The 19,802-nt window shown below is 34.1% G+C and overlaps 1 protein-coding gene across 4 annotated transcripts in view; it reads right to left on the bottom strand.

The window, feature by feature from the left end:
* Positions 1-19,802, bottom strand: part of COL12A1 (collagen type XII alpha 1 chain) — a 141,515-nt gene that overhangs the window by 76,115 nt on the left and 45,598 nt on the right. For 3 of the 4 annotated variants that reach the window (XM_031964618.1, XM_031964620.1, XM_031964619.1), the window contains 7 exons: positions 15,349-15,621; positions 9,676-9,942; positions 6,697-6,889; positions 4,887-5,008; positions 2,204-2,353; positions 2,001-2,120; positions 1,741-1,905 (listed from right to left, as the gene is read on the bottom strand). In XM_031964618.1, coding sequence (XP_031820478.1) covers positions 1,741-1,905; positions 2,001-2,120; positions 2,204-2,353; positions 4,887-5,008; positions 6,697-6,889; positions 9,676-9,942; positions 15,349-15,621 — 1,290 coding nt within the window. The remainder of the gene's footprint in view (positions 1-1,740; positions 1,906-2,000; positions 2,121-2,203; positions 2,354-4,886; positions 5,009-6,696; positions 6,890-9,675; positions 9,943-15,348; positions 15,622-19,802) is intronic. The other variant, XM_031964621.1, reaches the window with a different exon arrangement.

Here is a 19,802-nt window from a genome sequence, read left to right as displayed (position 1 = left end):
AAAGTAATGCCTTAGACAAATCAATAACTAACTAAAGTCATTAAATGAATGAATAAAATGAATGAATGATGGAAAAATTAATGAATTAAAAAGCATTTAGTGTTTTCTATGCATGAGGAACTGTGCTGAGCACTGAAAATACAATTACAAAAAGTAAAATAGTCCCTGCCCTCAAAGAGTTTACTTTTTAATGGGAAAGACTGTGCATATTGTTGGGGGAAGGGGTGGAGATGGGTTAAGGAACAAAGATAAATAGATATAATCAAAGAGATTTTAAACTAAGCCATGAGGAAATTAATTAACTTGAGATTTTGCCCTTTCCAGAAATCAAGTGGTAATTTGATTACTGGAATTGGGAGGAGAAGGGAGAGAAGAAATGAGGAAGGAAATCTCAACAGGATATTTTCCAAATTTTGGTAATGCCTAATATTTATAGTACTGTTGTCCTTTTTAATGATGTAAAAATTTTTCTGTTTCATCAGAAGATAAATTGAACAAATTGAAAAGTTCAAATTGGTTAATGGACAAAGTTGATTGTGTATATAAAGATCTAAAATCATGTCTCCTGCCTTATGTCTCAACCAGCATTTATTGAGCATTTGCTGTATTTCAGGAACTCAAATGAGATAAACACTGAAGACACAAAACCAAAAGTAAAATGGAATAGAATGCCAATCAAGGAGCGTCCATTCTATCTGGGAGACTAATATATGCTAAACACTGGCAAACTGTTATCTTTATGTCTATGTGCTTTTAAAGCCAAAAAAAAATTGTATTTCCACGTACATCAAAAAGATCTACTCCAATAAGTAGAGACAGGTTTGTGACACAGTGAACTGGACTTGGAGTCAGAAAGATATGATTGAATGTGGCCTCAGACACTTACTATGTACATGGTCCTTGGGAAAGCATTTACCTTCTTTTTGCCTCAGTTTCCAATTGTGAAATAGGAATAACAGCATGTTATGAGGATCAAATAAAATAATACTTATAAAGCACTTAATTCAATGTCTGGCACATTGCAAGTCCTATATATAACTGGTTTTTTCTCCCTTCCCTTTCTCCTTTCCCGCAATATTTCAATGTTGTATAAAGATTATGCCAGCAAAACACAGACTCTTTCAGGTCCTACTAAGTTGTAAAGACTTCAAATACAAGCCCAAGATGGACCAAAAGTTCAGAGAAATTCCTCACCAAAAAATTATCACCAAGTCATGAATGTTTTTGATTACAGTGACCTGCAAAGATCATCTAGTCAGATATATAAAAGGGCTTCATTATGTCAGTAGATGGATTAGCTTTGCTCACATGTAGAGGGCAGGAACTCTGAAAAGGTATACTTGAATCAAGGACAGCAGAGTGCTTATAGTTAAGCACCAATTCAGTGTGATTGAAGAGATAATGGTTCTCTAGTTAAACATATACTTAATGTGATGGTGATGTAATGGACAGTTGGCACATGCTTAGTTGTTGTAATGATGTAATCATACTGAAGTATTTAAGGGCTGAGAGGGCTGGGAACTTTAAGTCTCAAACACAGACACTGAGAAGGCTCCAGGCTCCAGACTCCAGACAGGAGACTACATTTTTGACCAGCCTCATGGTGGCCCTCTCTCCACCTAAAGACCAAGGCCCATCCAGAGATCCTCCAGAAAGCTAGCCCAGTCATTACACTCACAAAATCATACATCCTTGAAATTTTAAGAGCATTGGGTTGCTACCATTCTTTCTGGTACTCACCAATAGCAAAAAGTTCCACTCCTCCATCCTTTAGTCTCTTTGAAGGTGCTTCTACATCATCCTGTGATTTCCCATCAGTTATGAGAACACCAATTTTGCGAGCTCTGGGTCTCATGCCAGCCTGTGGCCTAAAGTTATTTTGCCAAATAAAATTCAAAGCCATCCCTGATGTAATTTGAAAAAGATATATAATGATTATTACATAAATATATCTTTAAAAAAAAAAAAGGCTTAAAGAATAACAAAAGTTCAGAATTTACCTGTCAGTGTATTGCCTCCCTTGTATGGTAGGTTGGCCACTGCCTCCAATAGGCTTTTTCTGTCTTTATGAGCATTTAACTGCCATTCTGTTCTGGGATCCCCACTATACTGAGCAAGGGCTTAAATAATGCAATTATCATTAGTTTATTGAAAAGAGCATAGAAACAAATGTTTAAAACTCTTTAATATTAGCGGAGCCTACCAATTTGTACTCTTTTGGGGCCAATCTCGAAGACTTCAACAATACGTGAAATAAAACTCCTGACAGTTTTAAAATTAGCCCGACCAATACTCCAAGAACCATCTACCAGTAGCACGATGTCAGCTTCTGCTCTGGTGAAACACTCCATGCCTGATACAGCAATAATCAAAAGGCACACGTGAATAAGAAAAACATTAAGTAGTGTTTAATTTTCCTGTATTTCTATTTCTCCTCCCTCTACTAACACTTGTTTGCTCTATGATTTCTCTACTTTAACCACTATGGCATTAGCAGATATTAGGATATCACTGAAAATATACCCATGAAACACACATCACCATCCCATTCATGAATCTCAGGTCATATTGATAAGAATTGGTCATTCATTCAATGACCATTTCAAGTCCTTGTAGCTTCCACTGTCAATTAAGTATCTTTCCTTTTTTTTTTTAATTGTAGTTCTTCACTTTAGCCTCAGACACAGAAATTAGTCTTCTAATGTTTGGTTTATCAAATGAGCAAGATAAATGAGAATGGGCTTGCAAGCCTGAAAAAAAATTAGTCTTATTTTTAAAAGTATTTTACTAGAGGAAACTAAAAACTTTTGTAAAAATTCAAATATGACCTAAAGCTTTAAGATGATATTTCTCTGGAATAACATCTGATTGTTGGTTGCAGTCATATCACCACAAAATAGTTAAAAAGTACAGAATGGGCAGATGAAAATGCATGGGCTAGAAATTGCTTCTGTAGACAAAAAACTTTTTTTAAAAATTTGTTACACCAAACTGGGAGGTAATTATTAACATCAAGTACAAGATTATTTAAATGCAAACCCATTCAACTAGAAATGCCCAATTAATGTCCTATACCAATATTTCATCTTATTTACCATGCAAACATTTCATAGTTACCAGTCTGTAAACACTGTTCTTTACTTTGTAATGCAATTAGATAAATATAGATGGCAGAGGAATGTGCACATTTAAAAAAATGAAAAAGAAGGAACATAGTTTGGGAGGGATGCAAACAAATACACAAGTGAGGAGATGTACAAACACAAGCACAAACATTTATGCAAGGCTGGAATGCTATGGAAAGAGAATCATTTCAGATCTCCTCAGTTCACAAGCTAGGGAACAAAAATATGATTTGGTTAATATCATCATAATTTAAATAATAGAACATTTCTATAAAACAGACTTAATTCCTTAATTAAGTTTAATATTAGTCATCTAAAAACTGCCCTCTGTTGTTCTAGAAATTGTGTTACCAATTGTTTATTTTCTGGCTTCTTGCCCTGATTACATCTAATCTTTATATGGAAGAAATTATATTGAGAAAAACCATCATATCCATCATGCTTAAAAGATACTGTGATTCCATTAAGGTTCTATCTAAGCAATCCAATACTAAAGGATCATAAATAATTAATTATTCCAAGTATCTGTTGGTTAAAAATCATGATCCTCATACATAGAAAATACAAATCCAATCTTTTTCAACATAACACAGATCAGGGAAATTGTTTAAATGTAATTTTGTGTATAAAGCAATAAAACTGGTTTTACATATATTTTGGGTAATGGAGGAGGAGAAAAAAAGATTAGTCCTATGATTTCAATGATATGGGGAGCATTCAGTGTAAAAACTCCTTCCAGTGATGCAGAACGGCATTTCATCTTTAAATTACAACCTTGCCAGAAGCACTAAAAGGTTAAAAGTCAGAAATTATAATAAGTCAAGTAGAAGGATTTGAATCCAGAGCTTCTTCTCTTCAAGATCTATCCTCTATTCATAATGTTTTATTGCTTTATGTATAATATTGATGGAATGAATATGATAATAGCCACACAAAAAAAAAATCAAAGATTTCTGCACATCTATGTGACCTACAAAATTCTCATTTCTCATCTTCTTAACTAGTGTTATCTTGCTAATGACCCTGACACAGGGTGACAAACACATTAAGTAAATCTCTCCAGATCCTAAGATTTGATAGCCTGAGATCCTACATTTAAAATACATTCATTTTTTTCCCATCTCAACTACTAAATAAATTCTGGCAGCTACGACTATCTTGTAAAAAACTAAGCCTGACATTTTCCATACATCTTTACAAAAGCATATTTCAGAAATGGGAAGAGGAGAGGGGATCACAGAAATGATACATTTGCATTAGCTCTATTAGCTTAATAAAAAATATCATGCTATATAATGATATATTTGTAGTGAAGTACTACATAGTAGAATATAATAATGATGATGATGAAGGCTTCAGAGACAAAAAGTAATTTTGGTTTCAATAAAGTGAATGCCAAATTAGACTTCTGATAATAACAAGAGAAACAACTGACATGTATAGAGTATATTGGAGTTTGCCAAGTACTCTACCTACATGATAATAGGTAATATATATATATATATATATACCATTTAAAGAATTTCAAAGCAATTAATGTTATCTCATTTTTTTCAAAAGGACTAGTCATCTGGACTGGAACAAATACATAGTTATACATTTATATAGTACGTAAATAAACCTATAGTTCTTTAAACTTTTGTTGAAAATGTCAACATTTAGTTTTAAATATTATTTTAAAATTTTTTTCCATAAAGCAATTAGACAAACTCCCTAAATTTAAAACATCTAAATTAATTTAAATTTTCATAAGCTGCTCACCTGAAGATAAAATTGGCATGACAGTTGTATCTGAAAGAGTTGTCATTTCCTGTCCAATTAGTGGTGAACTTTCTCCTCCATCAAACATTCCAAAAACATTTACTTTATAGGTTGTGCCTGCCCTGCAATATTAAAAATTGGAGATATAGATATATAGGTTAGCTAAAAAGGAATTGTTTTAACTATCCAAATAAAGAACTTTATTCTTTATTTTCCATTTTATTAAGAGTCATTGAGATCTTCCCCTTTGAGATGGTAAGCATGTGAAAATATGGAGATTAGGATGAAAATTCACCTTTGCATTCTCGTGTTTACCTTATAATACAATGGGAAATTGCCAGATACCACCTAACAACTCTGCCCTGAGCAATTACCTGAAAATTCAGGTGTAAGCAGGTATATAAGGCAACCAGAAATCATGCCTCAAAGAACATCAGAGATAGCCACACACCCACAAATTCCTTCTCTGTTTCCCTCTTGGGTTAACTACATTGTCTGGGCAGCTACCCAGAATCTCTGAGGAACACTGGCTTTTAGATTGAGCATAATAGCAGAAGAATTGGGCAGCTAGGTGGTGCAGAGGATAGAGCATCAGCCCTGAAGTCCGGAGCATGGGAGTTCAAATCTAATCTCAGGCACTTAACATTTTTTATCTTTGTGACTCTGGGCAAACCACTTAACTTCAATTGCCTCAGCACTAATAATAATAGGAGAATTTGGCTCACAACTTGATAACTTTTATTAAATAATATGCTTTAAAACAAGAAGAATGACTTTCTTACTCTATGAAGATCTTTAAAATCAGAGAAGTATTTGTTCAAATTTTCATATTATTATACAAATGAAGAAACTTTTAAAGAATTCTTGAATAAACAAATAAGCATTGAATGCTAAGATAAACTATAATATTTGTTGTAGTTTTAGAGCATATTTATGAGTTCCTTGATGAAAGGAATTCCAAGTGCGGAAACTCTCTCTCTCTTTATCAGTGATGATCTTCAGCAATTCTGAAACTTAGAAAACTAATGAACTCCTTAGGGGCACTTAGAGATTAAGTAATTCATCTGTGGACAGAGTCAGAGGTAAGGCTTGAATCCATCCTATTTCAAATATCAACGTCTCTTTCCTACACCAGGAGAAGTAGCATGGGCTAGTAACAGATCAAGTATAAATAAAGTCATCAAGAGCACAATAGCTTATTATCCTCATTATAATAAATGGTCACCCTCCATTCATTCTTAAACCTCCTTGTTTTCCATTGCAAAGCCTGGAGCAAGGCTTTTTAATCAATCCACCCTTCCCCATTCTACCCCACCGGCTCAAAACACACTCTTGCCTTCTCTCATGTCTCAAATTGGAAGAAAACTCTCACTTGGGATTTCAGAATGACTCTTCTGGGCATTTTCAGAAGGAATAGTAATCTCCACATTTGGGGAAGGTTTTCTATCACATGATGACAACACCCTGAGTAGGGACTACGGTTGGCAAAATAAATACTTCAGACTAGAAGCATGGTTATTGCTGATGAAAGAAGCCACTCCTACTAAGTTGTAAAATGTAACAAAAAATTACTGAAAGCCTCTTGGGCTTGATAATTTCCAAAATTACTTGTATGAATTGTTCACAGAAATCCAACTGAAGCCACACCATGCCTTAGGAAAGTAGCTTCCATCTTCATTATCTAACAGTTTTTATAAACCCCTTCCCTGGAGAATATAGTGAAAACCAAAAATGTCTTCCAATTTAGATCTCACTGATTTCAATAAGTTGTTTAAAATAGCAACAAAAAAAGAATAAAATTATTTTATACCTAAGTTCCTCCAAAACAACAGTATTGTCATAGGGACCAACAACTAATTCCCCAAGCCTCTGATCATCTCCTGTAGGATGGAAAGTGACCTTGTAGCCTTTTACTTCTCCTGGGGCTGGCTCCCAAGTGACTCGGAAGCTTGACATGGTTGAGTCAGATGTTTTGAGGTTCCTGGGTGATTTGAATTTGGATACTGAAAAGAGAAAAAAAATAAGAATAATTATTATCTGAAATACAAATTTTTAATGGATACTAAACCTTGGTCAACAGCAGTACTGAACTCAACTCAGCTGTATTCAATAAATACACATTATGTACCTGCTATGGGCAGATACCTTATGTTAAGCAGTAGGGACAGAAAATGGATCTGGAATTTCATTGGTATAGTAAACTCCCAAGGGAAGAAATTCTCTCTACCAAAGCAAGTCAGCTCATCCTTTATATAGGCAGACAGCTGTCTAGAGTATGTAGAGACTGAGTGACTTGCCCAACATCACACAGTTAGGATTTGAATCCAGGTATGGTATGAGAAGTCAGTTCTTTATCCACTATGCCATACTGACTCATAGCATGGAAACAGAAGGATGAAAAAATCAATCAACAAGTATCTATTAAGCTATGGGCCAGTTACTATGCTCAGTGCTAGGGATTCAAAAACACAAATGAAAAGTCTTTGCCTTTAAGGAACTCAATCTCCTTCCTTTCATTTCCATTCCATTCAATTTAATAAGCATTTACTAAAATGCCTGCTATGTTCTAGGCACTGTCCCAACCATTAGAGATATAAAGACAAAATATAAAATAGTCCCTGCTTTCAAGGAATTTACAATCTAGCAGCAAATTGCTAGATAAGATAGTCAAATCAATAATTGTAAGTTGAAATAGAAAAGAACTATAAATTGGAATAGAATAAATACCTAGAAATACCACAGAAGGAATAAGAGATTTTGAAGAAGATAAATCATTTCTAGGTTTCTAAGTGAAGGACCAGGAAAAGGCTTCACAAAACAGGTGGCATTTACACTAGTCTTTGAAGGAAGAAAAAGCTTAGAAGAAGACAGAAATGTGGAATAAATTCATTCCAGGCATTAATGATGGCCTGAAAAGCAGTGCAGAAATAGAAGATGGGCTGAGATCAAGAAATAGCTCAGTTCAATTTGGCTGTAATAGAGTCCATGGAGAAGAAATGAGACCAGAAAGATATGCTGGAGGCAGATTATGGAAGGTTTTGAATGTGAGACCAAGAACTCTGAACTGTGTTTCAACCCCCCCCCATAAAATGAGTAATCACTTTTAAAATGTGTTTTTTTTTCCCAAGATCTTATATTTAGAGCTGGAAAGGACCTTAGAAGCCATCTAATCCAGTTCCCTCATTCAAAACAAGAGGAAATGAGAACAAGAAAGGTTGTGATTTGTTTATAGTCACACAGTAATCAAATGTCAGGAACCAAATCCAGACTTTTCTATATCTAGATCCAGCAATGTACCCATCATGCCATGTTGCCTCTAAAGTGGCATATAATCAGACCTGAACTGAATCCTAGAATGATTACTTTCTCAGCAATGTAAAGGATAAATTGGAGAGGGGAAAACACCAGAAGTACAGTGATCTATTATTTTTATTTTAATGAATGTAGCACTCCATTCAGATTTGAAGATGTCATCAATCAGGGAGAATAGTTGAGGAAACCATTACAACTAAGGAGGTTAAAAGCAATGAGACTTTCAATGTGTTGTATAAGAAGAAAGAAAAAGATAGATTAAGAAATACTTCAGACATAAAATCAACTGCATTTGGCAAATGACTGGAGATTGAACAAGGTGAACAGAGGAGAATCAAAGGAAAATTCTCAAATTCAAGTGTGGGTTATTAGGAATTTGAGTCCCAAAAAAAGTCAGGAAGGGATGCTGATTTTGAAGGGAAGATGATAAGCTCAGCTTTAAACATGTTGGATTCAAGATGTCAGGAAGACATCTAGGAATAGATATCTAATAAGTAGTTAGGCATTTGGAACTGGGGTTCAGAAGAACAGCTGAAATTGGAGGTAGACATTTTAATGTGATCTGCATAGAAGCAATGACTGAGGCCAAGGAATAACATAAAATCACCGCGGGAAAGAGTGTAGAGAGAGAAAGGAAAAAAAGGATGCTTATTCTTAGGGGTCAGGGAGAAGAAAAATAACCACCAAAGGAGGAAAAAGAAAAATTAAAGTGTTAGGATGAGAGATAAGAAAATCGGAGCCAACATTTCTTATAAATGCTCATATACCAAATTAAATTGCATTTTCTTCCCTCATCAGTTTCAATAAACCATAAGTTTAATATGAGTTAACAATGGATATAGTCAGAATAGATAATGAAATCTTGGACTACCTCATGAGAGGTAGAGTGCCTACATTATAATAGTCACATTATATCTCATCCTGGTCAGACTGGGTATAACCATTTAGGAAAAATATAGATAAGATAAATAACATGCAAAAGAGAACAACTAGAATGATTCAGGACTTTGAATTATTCTGTGGAGGATGATTTCAAGCCACTGTCAGTATTTACTCTGGAAGAAAGAAAGCTTTTTGGAAGGGAAAAGGATGGATAGGGTGGGTACACTAGTAGCCTCTGAAGTATTTAAAAGACTTGTTCTTGACTTCAGAATTCAGAACCCACAATCTAATGGGAACTGCAAAAAGAAAAAAGAAAGAAAGAAAGAAAGAAAAAGAAAAGCAGATTTAGAACTAATATAAGGAAAAATCTTCTAACAGTTATCCAAAAATAGAATGGACCCTAGAACATGGCTGATTCTATCTAAGATAGGTTCTAAGCAAGGGCTGAAAGACCACCTATTGTATACATGTATACACCTACTATAGAGATTTTTATTTAGATATGGATTAAACTAGTAAGTCTCTTAGGTCCTAGAAATCTCTGGATTTCTAGGATTCCAAGAGCTTAAAAAAGCATCTTTAAAATTATACATACATGTGGTTCCTGATCCTTGCCTGTGCTTTCCTTCTCCTGATTTGTAAATTGGAAGCACTGTAATATCATATGTAGTTTGAGGTTGAAGTCGTTTTAACACAGTTGATGTGACTGTGGGTGGCACTTTGGCCACCATTTGTCTTCCTCCTCCACGAGGCCGATACACAACACGATAGTGCACAACTTTTCCAGGTGCTGGTTGCCATGTGACTCTCATTGTTGTTTCAGTCTCATCATCAACCCTCAGAGTCCTAGCATTTTGAGACACTGTGGAATGCAAAACCAGATTAAAATACATGTCAATAAAAAATAAATCGAGTCACAGAGTAATAAAATATGATTTAAGCAAAGAGTAATTGTTTGTTCTCTGATATTTAAATATTCTAAGAAAGACAGAATAGCCTAGCAGATTAGGATTTGAAATCAAATCCTACACTTTGACATTTGCTAACTGTTTGACTTATTAGCAAGTCACAACTTCTCTGGACCTTAATTTTCTCATCTATAAAATGGAGATAATAATAATACTTTAGTAGTCACCTCACAGGGTTCTTGTGAAGTTCCAATGAGACAATCTTTGTAGAATGTTTTCCAAATCTTAAAACTCTATACAAATGTCAAGAATCATGGTGTTTCATAGTTCATAGTTGTAATCTACTTTTAAGTGGGAATAATAAAGGATCCTAAGAGACCTTTCTTGCCCCTCCCCTGAAAAGGAGAACACTAGATCTTAGGGATTTCCTAGTTGAGTGTTAGAAAATTTAGAAAAGAAAACATGCTTTTCATGGGACAAGGTTTTAGAAATTTTATCCTACTCCCATCTGTAAAGAATTTCCTTAAAACCAAATGGATTGAGGAATTTTGCAGCTGTTTGCTCGCAAGGGAATTTTGACAGGGGCCATTGCAAGGAGAACAAGAAAATTACTTCATCCTGAATGAAGGTTATTAATGAAATTTCTTGAGTTCTCTCCCTAGAAAATGTAAAGTAGAGGGATATAAAGAGATAAGCCATTACAAAATGTCTCAGTAGTTTTAAAATTGGATTTGTAAAAATTAAGCCTGTAAGGATCCTTCATATGGGAAGTGTTTGCTCAAAGTAAAATAAACATCACTGACAAAAATTACCTTTCTCTGATATATAAGTGATTTTTGTTTAATGAAAGGGCAATTAAATATCTAAACAGATCAAGTAACTTCTTTACTATGCCAGTGTGATGTTTATATTCAGCCAATACTGTTAGCATTTTATTTTATTTATTCGGGGATTAGATACCTCAAAAGGTTAGAATCAGTTTATGTAGGAATAGACTGTAAGCTCCTAAGGAAAATGATTGAGAATTTCCCCTCACTATTTGAGAGAGAAGAGGTATGGGAAGTAAGGAGGAAAAAGGGATGGAAGGAAGGGTAAGGAAAGGAAGAGAAGAGTAGAGAAAGAAAAAGGAGAAGAAAGAGAAGGGTAGAGAAGAGAAGGGTAGGGAAGGGAAGGGAAGGGAAGGAAAGGAAAGGAAAGGAAAGGAAAGGAAAGGGAAGGGAAGAGAAAAGAAAGGGAAGGAAGGAAGGGGGAGGGAGGGAAAGAAAGGGAGAAGAGGGGAGGAGAGGGAGGGGAGGGGAGGAAAGGAAAGGAAAGGAAGGGAAGGGGAAGAGAGGGAGGGAAGGGGAGGAAAGGGAAAAGGAGAAGGAGAAGGGGGAAGGGGGAAGGGAAAGAGACAATTTTGCAAAAATGCATGAAATGAAATGTATAGAATTATAAAATTAGCTAACTATAGTGATATACTATTACCAAAATGTTTTTTAAACAAGTTCACAGATCTTGGGTTAAAGGCCTTTGTATTAAGGGATCGTGGAGGGCCAAAAAACTAAAAAAAATAAAAATAAAAAAAATAAAAAATTGCCATTAAATATTAATCTTTTAAAAATCAATACTAAATCTTAAACTTGGATATTCAGTGAAGTGATACCCCCTTACTATGTCCAGTAATGATGTATATGAAGAAAATAGAATAATATATATTATAATAAATATAAAAATTATATATAACAATATATATTATAGTATAATAAAATAAATATATATATTACAAATAATATATAAATAACAAATCTAGGATGTCTTCATCTAAAATGTATTCAGAATAACCCAACTCACAGTTTTCTATTATTACATATTATTAGGTGAAAATGAGCTAGTTTTAGTGAAAAGAAACTAACTAAAAGTTTTCCCATTAAAAAAAAATTTATATGGCTTGCTTGAGTTCTTGAAAAAAGTTGATGTCAATATTTATTGAGATGACCACTGATTCAGGATTCTGAGTATTATCAACTACCATAAAGGTGGGTTAAAATATAGTGTGTCTGGAGCTGTACTAGGAGAGGCTTAATCATAGGTCATATACTTTGAGCAAGAGTTCTTAACCTTTTTATGACTTAGAGAACTTTGACAGTATGATGAAATTTACAGACTTCTTCTCAGAAGAATTCCGAGGGTTTATTGTGGTTGTTGCTAAAACAACAAAAATGTTGCTTTAATTCATAATAGCAGGAAATGTCAGATTTCAGATAAAGGTTTAAAAAATTAAGATTTTTTTTTTCACATTAGTTCAAAGATCCCCTGAAATATATAAATGATCCATCCCTTGGAAATCTATGGACTCAGGGTTAAAAATCCCCTATTTAGACTTTGAAAGGTATCCAAAACCCCAACAACAAAATGCCTTCATTTTATAAATAAGATAATAAAGCCCAGAATGATTAAATGAATCACTTAAGTTAACCCAAGTAGTAAGCATAGGAAGGAATTTGAATCCAAGTATCCTAACTTCAAATTTAGCACATTGTCACAACTCACCCTCATATACACATGTGGTGCAATACAAAAAGAAAAAAAATTTCTTCAGAATATCAAATCTCTTTCTCTTACACAAGATGCCCAGTTTAATTTCACTGATCTTCAAAGTTCAAAAAAAGGTAATATGATCACACAAAAAATCCTTGGGTGCTGTCATGAATAGCAACCAGTGCTCCAAAAATCTGTTACCACTCCCCTGACACCAGTGCTAAGATTCCCAGGCTGTGCAAATACTTAAAAATCTAAATATGTTCAAACCAGACTTTTGCATTTCATGCTTCATACTGTGAAACCTTGCAAGCTTCTTAATTATTTCCTTTCTTTATAATAAACTACAAAAAATAACAGAAGGAAACTTTTGCAAATTTCTATACATCTCATGCTAATAATTATTAACTAACCCCCAGGCTTTTGGAAAGCCAACAAATTTGGCTCACCTCTCCACCCCACCCCACCCCTATACATACCACAAAAGTAATATGAATGAGTTGTGCTATGAACTGCTGCAACACCCTCTTTTTTCCCCCTCCCTTCCACCTCATGTTACCGACTTGTCTCCTCCAGGGGATGTCTCCAGGTAGTAATATGATTAAACTAGGAAAATGTGTATATATACACATATATATGCATCCACATCCACACATATGCACATGTATGTGTACATAGACATATTGTACATATACACATAAATACACACCCACCCATTAGTTCTTCATCTAGTGACATCTTGTGCACAATTCCAATTCAGAATCATAAAAGAATCCCACCATATTCCTGGATCTTGCAATATTTTCAGGGTTGCTTAGCTGAAAGTTATTTTGAAATCACTCAACAAAATATTCCCTACTAGACGCAGAGAAATAAGTATGAAACTTTTTATACCTTTGAAATCAAATATCTTGTAAGCCCCATCTGTGCTACAAATATAAATGTCCTAGACACCCTGCTGCCCCTTACCTATCACAACTTTTCAACAATATTTTCTGAATTGTTTTATCTTTCACAGCCAAAGTTCAAAAATTTTAAAAACTTAGAGATGGCTAGTAGAACAAATTAATTTCTTTTCCCTTTCACTTTACCTTCACCTAGTTCTCTAACTTCAACTTTTAAAGTAGTTGACCCTCAGCCTACAAAGGAGTTCCATACTATTCAGGTTCTGCTTTGTCCAGAGGAGGCAAATTCACTAGCAATAAAATCAATCTGTCAAAGTATATATAGAGAAAGCACTAAGATTCAGCTGCTAATGATAGAGGCAATTTAAGATTTCTAGCATCCCGCATATTTTTGGTACTAGCACATGTTTAATCAAGATTTCCATTCATAATAATTTATCAGAAGATAAACATCTTCAAGGAGATATCATAATAGTACATGATTTTTGGCATATGCAATATTTGTCAATCTTTAAACTTCTACATTTTTAATTTTTTTTTAAATAGAGGAATGCTTTAAATGATCAAAGAAATTAATTGTAATGTTCACTCACATGTTATCTTAACTTAGTACACATTACTTAATTTTACATCAACTAAACTTCCGCCAAAATCTAGTCAAAATACACATCCTTAAACATCAGCCAATACTTTGCATATACAATATTAAATTTACCATGGAAACCAATCATGTCAATACATTTTTCTGAAATATTTAATTCTCTGCTAAATTACATAGAACTATAGAGAATCTGGTTATGTTTGACAAAAGCCAAGACCAGATTTCTTTGTCTGAGAATGTTAATTTACACTAACTCAATTTTTGGTTCAGCCCTTGAGATTTTTCTCTGAAAAAAAAAAATTTTTTGAAAGGGGGAAAAAAATCAGTAACGTCAGTCACTGCATACCTCAATTCCCCTCTAGACTTGAAAGAATGGCCACTGACCAATTCAACCTTTTCTTTCTAATAAAACATCATAAAGATGCATGCCCTCTCACTAACAATTGTTCAATTCCCCTCCCCTAAAACCTTACAGAGGGAAGATACAGAAATCCCAGGCTAGAAACAATTCCAGTAACTTGAGCACAAGATCAATCAAGTATTGTTTGGAGTCAACCTAATTAATTGTCCTTGATAATTATTTAATAATCATTCAAAACGTTGTTATCGCACTCAGAACTCCCTGCCTCAGCTTTAGAAAGTATAATATTTCTCAGAAAAATGGGGAACAATGAGTCATGTGATTGGGTTAAGGAAGCAACTTTTTTATGTTAAAAAGTTGGACCTCCTTAACTTCATAACATTTCCCCTTCTTCCCCAACACTTCTACAAGTCCAAAGATGTGGCATTGAACCTAGAATAAAGAATGTATAATGTTTACTTTTAAAAGAGCATTAAAATACTTAAGGGAGGTTGAAGAGAAAGCTACTTTAACAAGAATATAACTATTAACTAGACTAAAAGTAAGTAATGGGAAGAGGTTTTATGAGTTTACTTTCCCTTCTTTGCAAGTAAGGGAATAATATTTTTTGGATCTTTGGTCCTTCCTCTTTCAGTACTTATAGGTACTAAATTTACCTGAAATAAACAGCATCTCTTAGCAAATGGAGGACTGGACTTGGAATCAATTGAACTTAATTTAAAAATCTTGCCTTAGACAAGTTCTAGTTTCCTCACATGCAAAATGAGAAGGAAGGTTGGACCCACTGACCTTTAAAGTACCTTAAAACTCCAAATCTATGATCCTTTCTATGCTTCCTACCACTAACTCTTAAGTTTTAATGTAAAGCAAATATATGTAGAATGGAGAATTACCTATACATATTCACACTTTTGAACATCTACTAATATATACTGATTATAATCCAAAGCTTACAATGTAAAATGTCACCTACGTTCGGTTGTAGCTTCTCCATTCAAAGGATTCCCCTCCCCACTGGTGTAGGTGGCAAATATTGAAATCTTATATTTGGTCTCTGGCTGTAGATTTTCTATCACAGTGTGAATTTCATCTCCAGGAACATTCTTCTCTCCAGCCTCAATATCATCATAAAGTGATCTCCATGTAACTCTGTAACCACGAACCATCCCTGGAGCAGATGTCCAGTATGCTCCAATAGAAGTGTCAGTGATGTCTTTAGTAATCAAGTCTCGAGCAGAACCTCGTTCTATAGAAGAAAATTTAAAAAAAAAAAAAAAAAAGGAATCAGTGAAAGAATATGTACCATGCATATAAGCATCTAACCCAAATGTGCTCCCTCTTTTTTTTTTTCAAATTTATATTCAACTCATAGAGAATAGTATGTTGAGCTTGATCTCAGAAAGACTTGACTTCAAATTTCTTCTCTGATCCTTACTCACTGGATGACTCCTAGGCACTCCATCAGCACATAACTCCCTAAGACTTATCTATTAAGTCATAGACAGGTTGCATCTGAATCAGTGGAGTGAGTTTCCAAACCAAGAATACCCAACACTTGATGAAATCATCAATTATACCAGATTTATCTTTGAAGTTCAGAATTCCTTCCAGTACATCAAAATCTATCTAAAATTGAAATCATAAACTACCAACAATGAACTCCTCCTGTTTCTACCAAAAGCAACTTTATTCTCATTCTGCCAGGTTAGAAACTTCAAAAATCATCTTTTGATTCTTTCCTCTTTCTTGTTCCCCATATCAAATAAGTCATCTGCTCCTGCCACTTCTTCTTTAACAATGTTTCTCATATCCATCCTTTCTTATTCATATCCACTGCCATCATTTCAAACCAAGTTTTTCTAACATAAATGTAAAAGATTCTTTTTCAAAAAAAAATTCCCCTTTCTTTCTATTATTCAAATTATATAATTAATCATTTTTAAAAGCCTGATCAGCTGATAAGCCTAACTAAAAATTTGGCCTCTTTACTGTTTGTCATACAAGATATACTCTTTCTCAGTTCCATGCATTTTCATTTGACTATCCCCCATTCTTGAAACTTTCTCCTTCCTCATCTCTGACTTCTAGATTCCCTGGCTTCTTTTAGATTACATCTCAAATCCCACTTTGTACAAGCCTTTCCCAGTCCCCCTTAGTGTTAGTTTCTTTGAGGTTACCCCAATTTATCCTGCATATATCTTGTTTGTACACACTTGTTTTCATGTTGTCTCCCCCACTACACTGTGACCTTCTTAAAGCAGGGACTGTTTCTTTGCTTTTTTTTTTTTTTTTGCATTCTCAGTTCTTCGAACAATGCCTGACCCATTGGAGACACTTAAATATTTGTTAACATGACTTTAAATAAATGATAATCTTGAGCAGTCACAAAGGGCCCTTCCTCAGTCGATCTTTCCAATTTTATCTCCCATATACCTCACATATACTCTCTTTCATCATCTGTAAAATTAGGGAATTAGATTAGGTGAATTTTGATTTCCCTTTCAACTCTAAATCTATGAAACTTGCTACCTCATATGCTCTCAGTTTAGTCACTTATCCTCTCTCAGACTCAGTTTCCTCACTTGTAAGATGAGGAAATTGGACTAGATGGCCTTTTTAATATTTTATATTTTATCCTTTTTATATAGTTTTATCCTTACTGCCAAGTATAATATAAGGTATTACATAATTGTTCATTGCCCTAAATAGAATAGTGCAGCTCCAATTTCTTTTCTATTGGCTCAAATATCATCATGATACCTCTCTTCTATTTTTTCTAAAAAAAAAAAAAAATACATTCTTAACTTAGGTCTTCAAGATTTTCCCAAGAACTTTATCCCCTTTTATGCCTCAGTTATCTTGAGGCATGGACCATTGTCCTCAAATGTTCATTTCTATAATTCTATTTTTTTTAACATTTGTTTAAAACTGGAAACAATAATCCAGATCACGTAGCCCACCCTTCCTCTTTTAATGAAAGGGTAGGGTAATTCACAATGAACTTATTGACCATCTCACAGTTATGTAATGGCAGAAAGTTCAGGAACTGAGCCCCCAGAGTCTCTTCATTCATACAAAGCCCAGGGTTTTTTCCACTGCTCTGTGCTTTCTACCAACCTAATTTAAACAAATCCCTAGTTCTAATGTGTGGTTCACTAAAACTCTAAAACATGACCTCATTCCAATGATAAAACTAGTTCCAAATATCCATTCCTTGTTGTTAGCTTTTATAGAGTTATAAATATGAAAGGGTAACCTTTCAATGAAACTAGAAAAAACACTCATTCTTCTATAACACTGAAAAATTATTAGTTATTAAAAGGGGATATACTCTAGAACAGGGGGAAGAAAACAACTGAAAATTTCTGCTCCTAAATTCAAACCTTTTCGTTTAATAAAAAAAAAAAAAACATGAATATAATCCAAATGGAAAAATAAGAAAACCCAAACTTAATAGGAGTCACAGCTTTCTTCCAATAAAACAGCTACTCTTTCCATATTTTAATGTAATATAAATATACAAGTCACTTTATATTGGCTACTTCAAATAGAATTTCTGCCACAATATGACATCAATATAAAACTATCTGCTTTCCCAGCATAATTTTTAGCAATTGCTGGGTGTTCAAGCAAGTGATACAAAAAGCCACTGTAAGAATTTCAACTATCATGGCCATAAAAACAGGGGGGGGGGGGGGAATAATGCATGCTTTGCAGTTATATGCAATAAATTTCCAGAACTTGAACAGAAAAAGCTAACATTAAAAGAAAGAAAAATCACACTTAACCAAAATATACATATATATATATATATATATATATATATATATATATTCAATGAAAAGATTTTTTTTCTGAAACCTCAAGTCCGAGTGGGAAGTTGTAAAAGAGGTAAGCAGCTGACAGAATATCTTATCTGTACTTGGGGGTGGGGATGGCAGGAAGGAAGAAGATTAAACATGCATTTCACAACAATCAGAAAAGCATTTCCAAAATCATCGTAATTTATTTTTTTCTAAGTTTATGACTGTTTCATATAAGATGGGGAAAGGATAGCTGCTTGTGTTTTAAAGTATAAAAATGACCACAAGTCATATGTCTTCTTTGAATGGAACAAAATAGAAGGACAGTGTAATAAGAACATCTTTGCACTAAATGTTATTCAGACAATAGAATTCTGGATTTGATATGTGCAGTATTATGGATACAGAAGCACAGAATCATAGTATCTCTGAGTCTGAGTCAGCAGGGCCTCTGTGACCATGTAATTTGTTATCTTTACATAGAATCTCCTCAACAACATATACCAGAAGTGGTGATTCAGCCTCAACCCAAAAACTTGAGTGAATCTATTGCCTATCTGTTGCCCCCAAAATTAGCTTCACTGCCACTTCCCCAATCATCCCTCTCTTTGACATCTTTCAACTTTCACCTCTCTAATCTTCTATCTCCATTCATCTGCTAAATTGCTATTTACTTCTGGAAAGATTACAAACTGCCCATAAAGTCAAGAATTCCAATTTGTGTTTAATGTAGATTCTAGACAAATTTCAAACCCAAACAGCAAAGCAATTGATAGACAAAACTATTAAACCATTGTCCTGAGATCTTTGAGTAACATTAGAGAATGGGAGGGTTTTCTGAATTATGGCAAGGCAAAGTTGTTCCAAGTCATCTGAACTCCATTCAGTTCAATTCCATTCAACAAAATTTATTAAATGTTTAAATTCTGAGACAAAAATAAAATAGTCTTTGTCTTCAAGGAGCTTATATTCTACTTTGGGGAGAGGGGGAATGTTATGCACAAATATGTGAATAATATGCACATATTTTGCTTATCCACCATTTTATAATTCCTTTTAGAGTTATTTATGTTACAGAAAATACTTCCTCCATTATTGCTGAATTAATGTCTTGTGTCCATAAGACACAGTAAGGAATTGTTCCCAAAGATATTCTCTCCCTAGAACCTCCCTCCCCATCCTACCTCTACTAAAAATCAACTCAGAAATATTAGTGAAACACAAAAACCATGACTTTGAAACTGAAGTTGCTTCCAATGTTGTGCTGTTTTGTTGTTTTGTTTTGTTTTGTTTTCACATTTAATTCTGGGATGGTTTGGGAATGGGGAACAAAAGACATTAGTACTTCCAAACTTAAAACTTGTACTTATTTTCCTTCAAAGATTTGCCTCTCAAACTATTTTCATTCCTATTTGCTGTTTGTGACATAATACTCATTCCCATGACAACAGACTTCAGTGTCACAAACATAGTCTAATGATTTCATTTTGAGAACAAGTAGGTGGCCAGGAGGGAGATTGTAAAGAAAATACAATCTCAAAAAAAGAGCTGAACTCACTGAAAAATGGGTCTAGACATTTACTAGCCAAGTAAGGGAATTTTTCTCAGGTTTTTTTTTCATTTA

The sequence above is a fragment of the Sarcophilus harrisii genome, chromosome 4, assembly GCF_902635505.1.
Source record: "Sarcophilus harrisii chromosome 4, mSarHar1.11, whole genome shotgun sequence".
Taxonomy (NCBI): Eukaryota; Metazoa; Chordata; class Mammalia; order Dasyuromorphia; family Dasyuridae; genus Sarcophilus; species Sarcophilus harrisii.
Note: the sequence above shows the minus strand (reverse complement) of the source record. Positions and strands in the feature narration are given on the sequence as shown.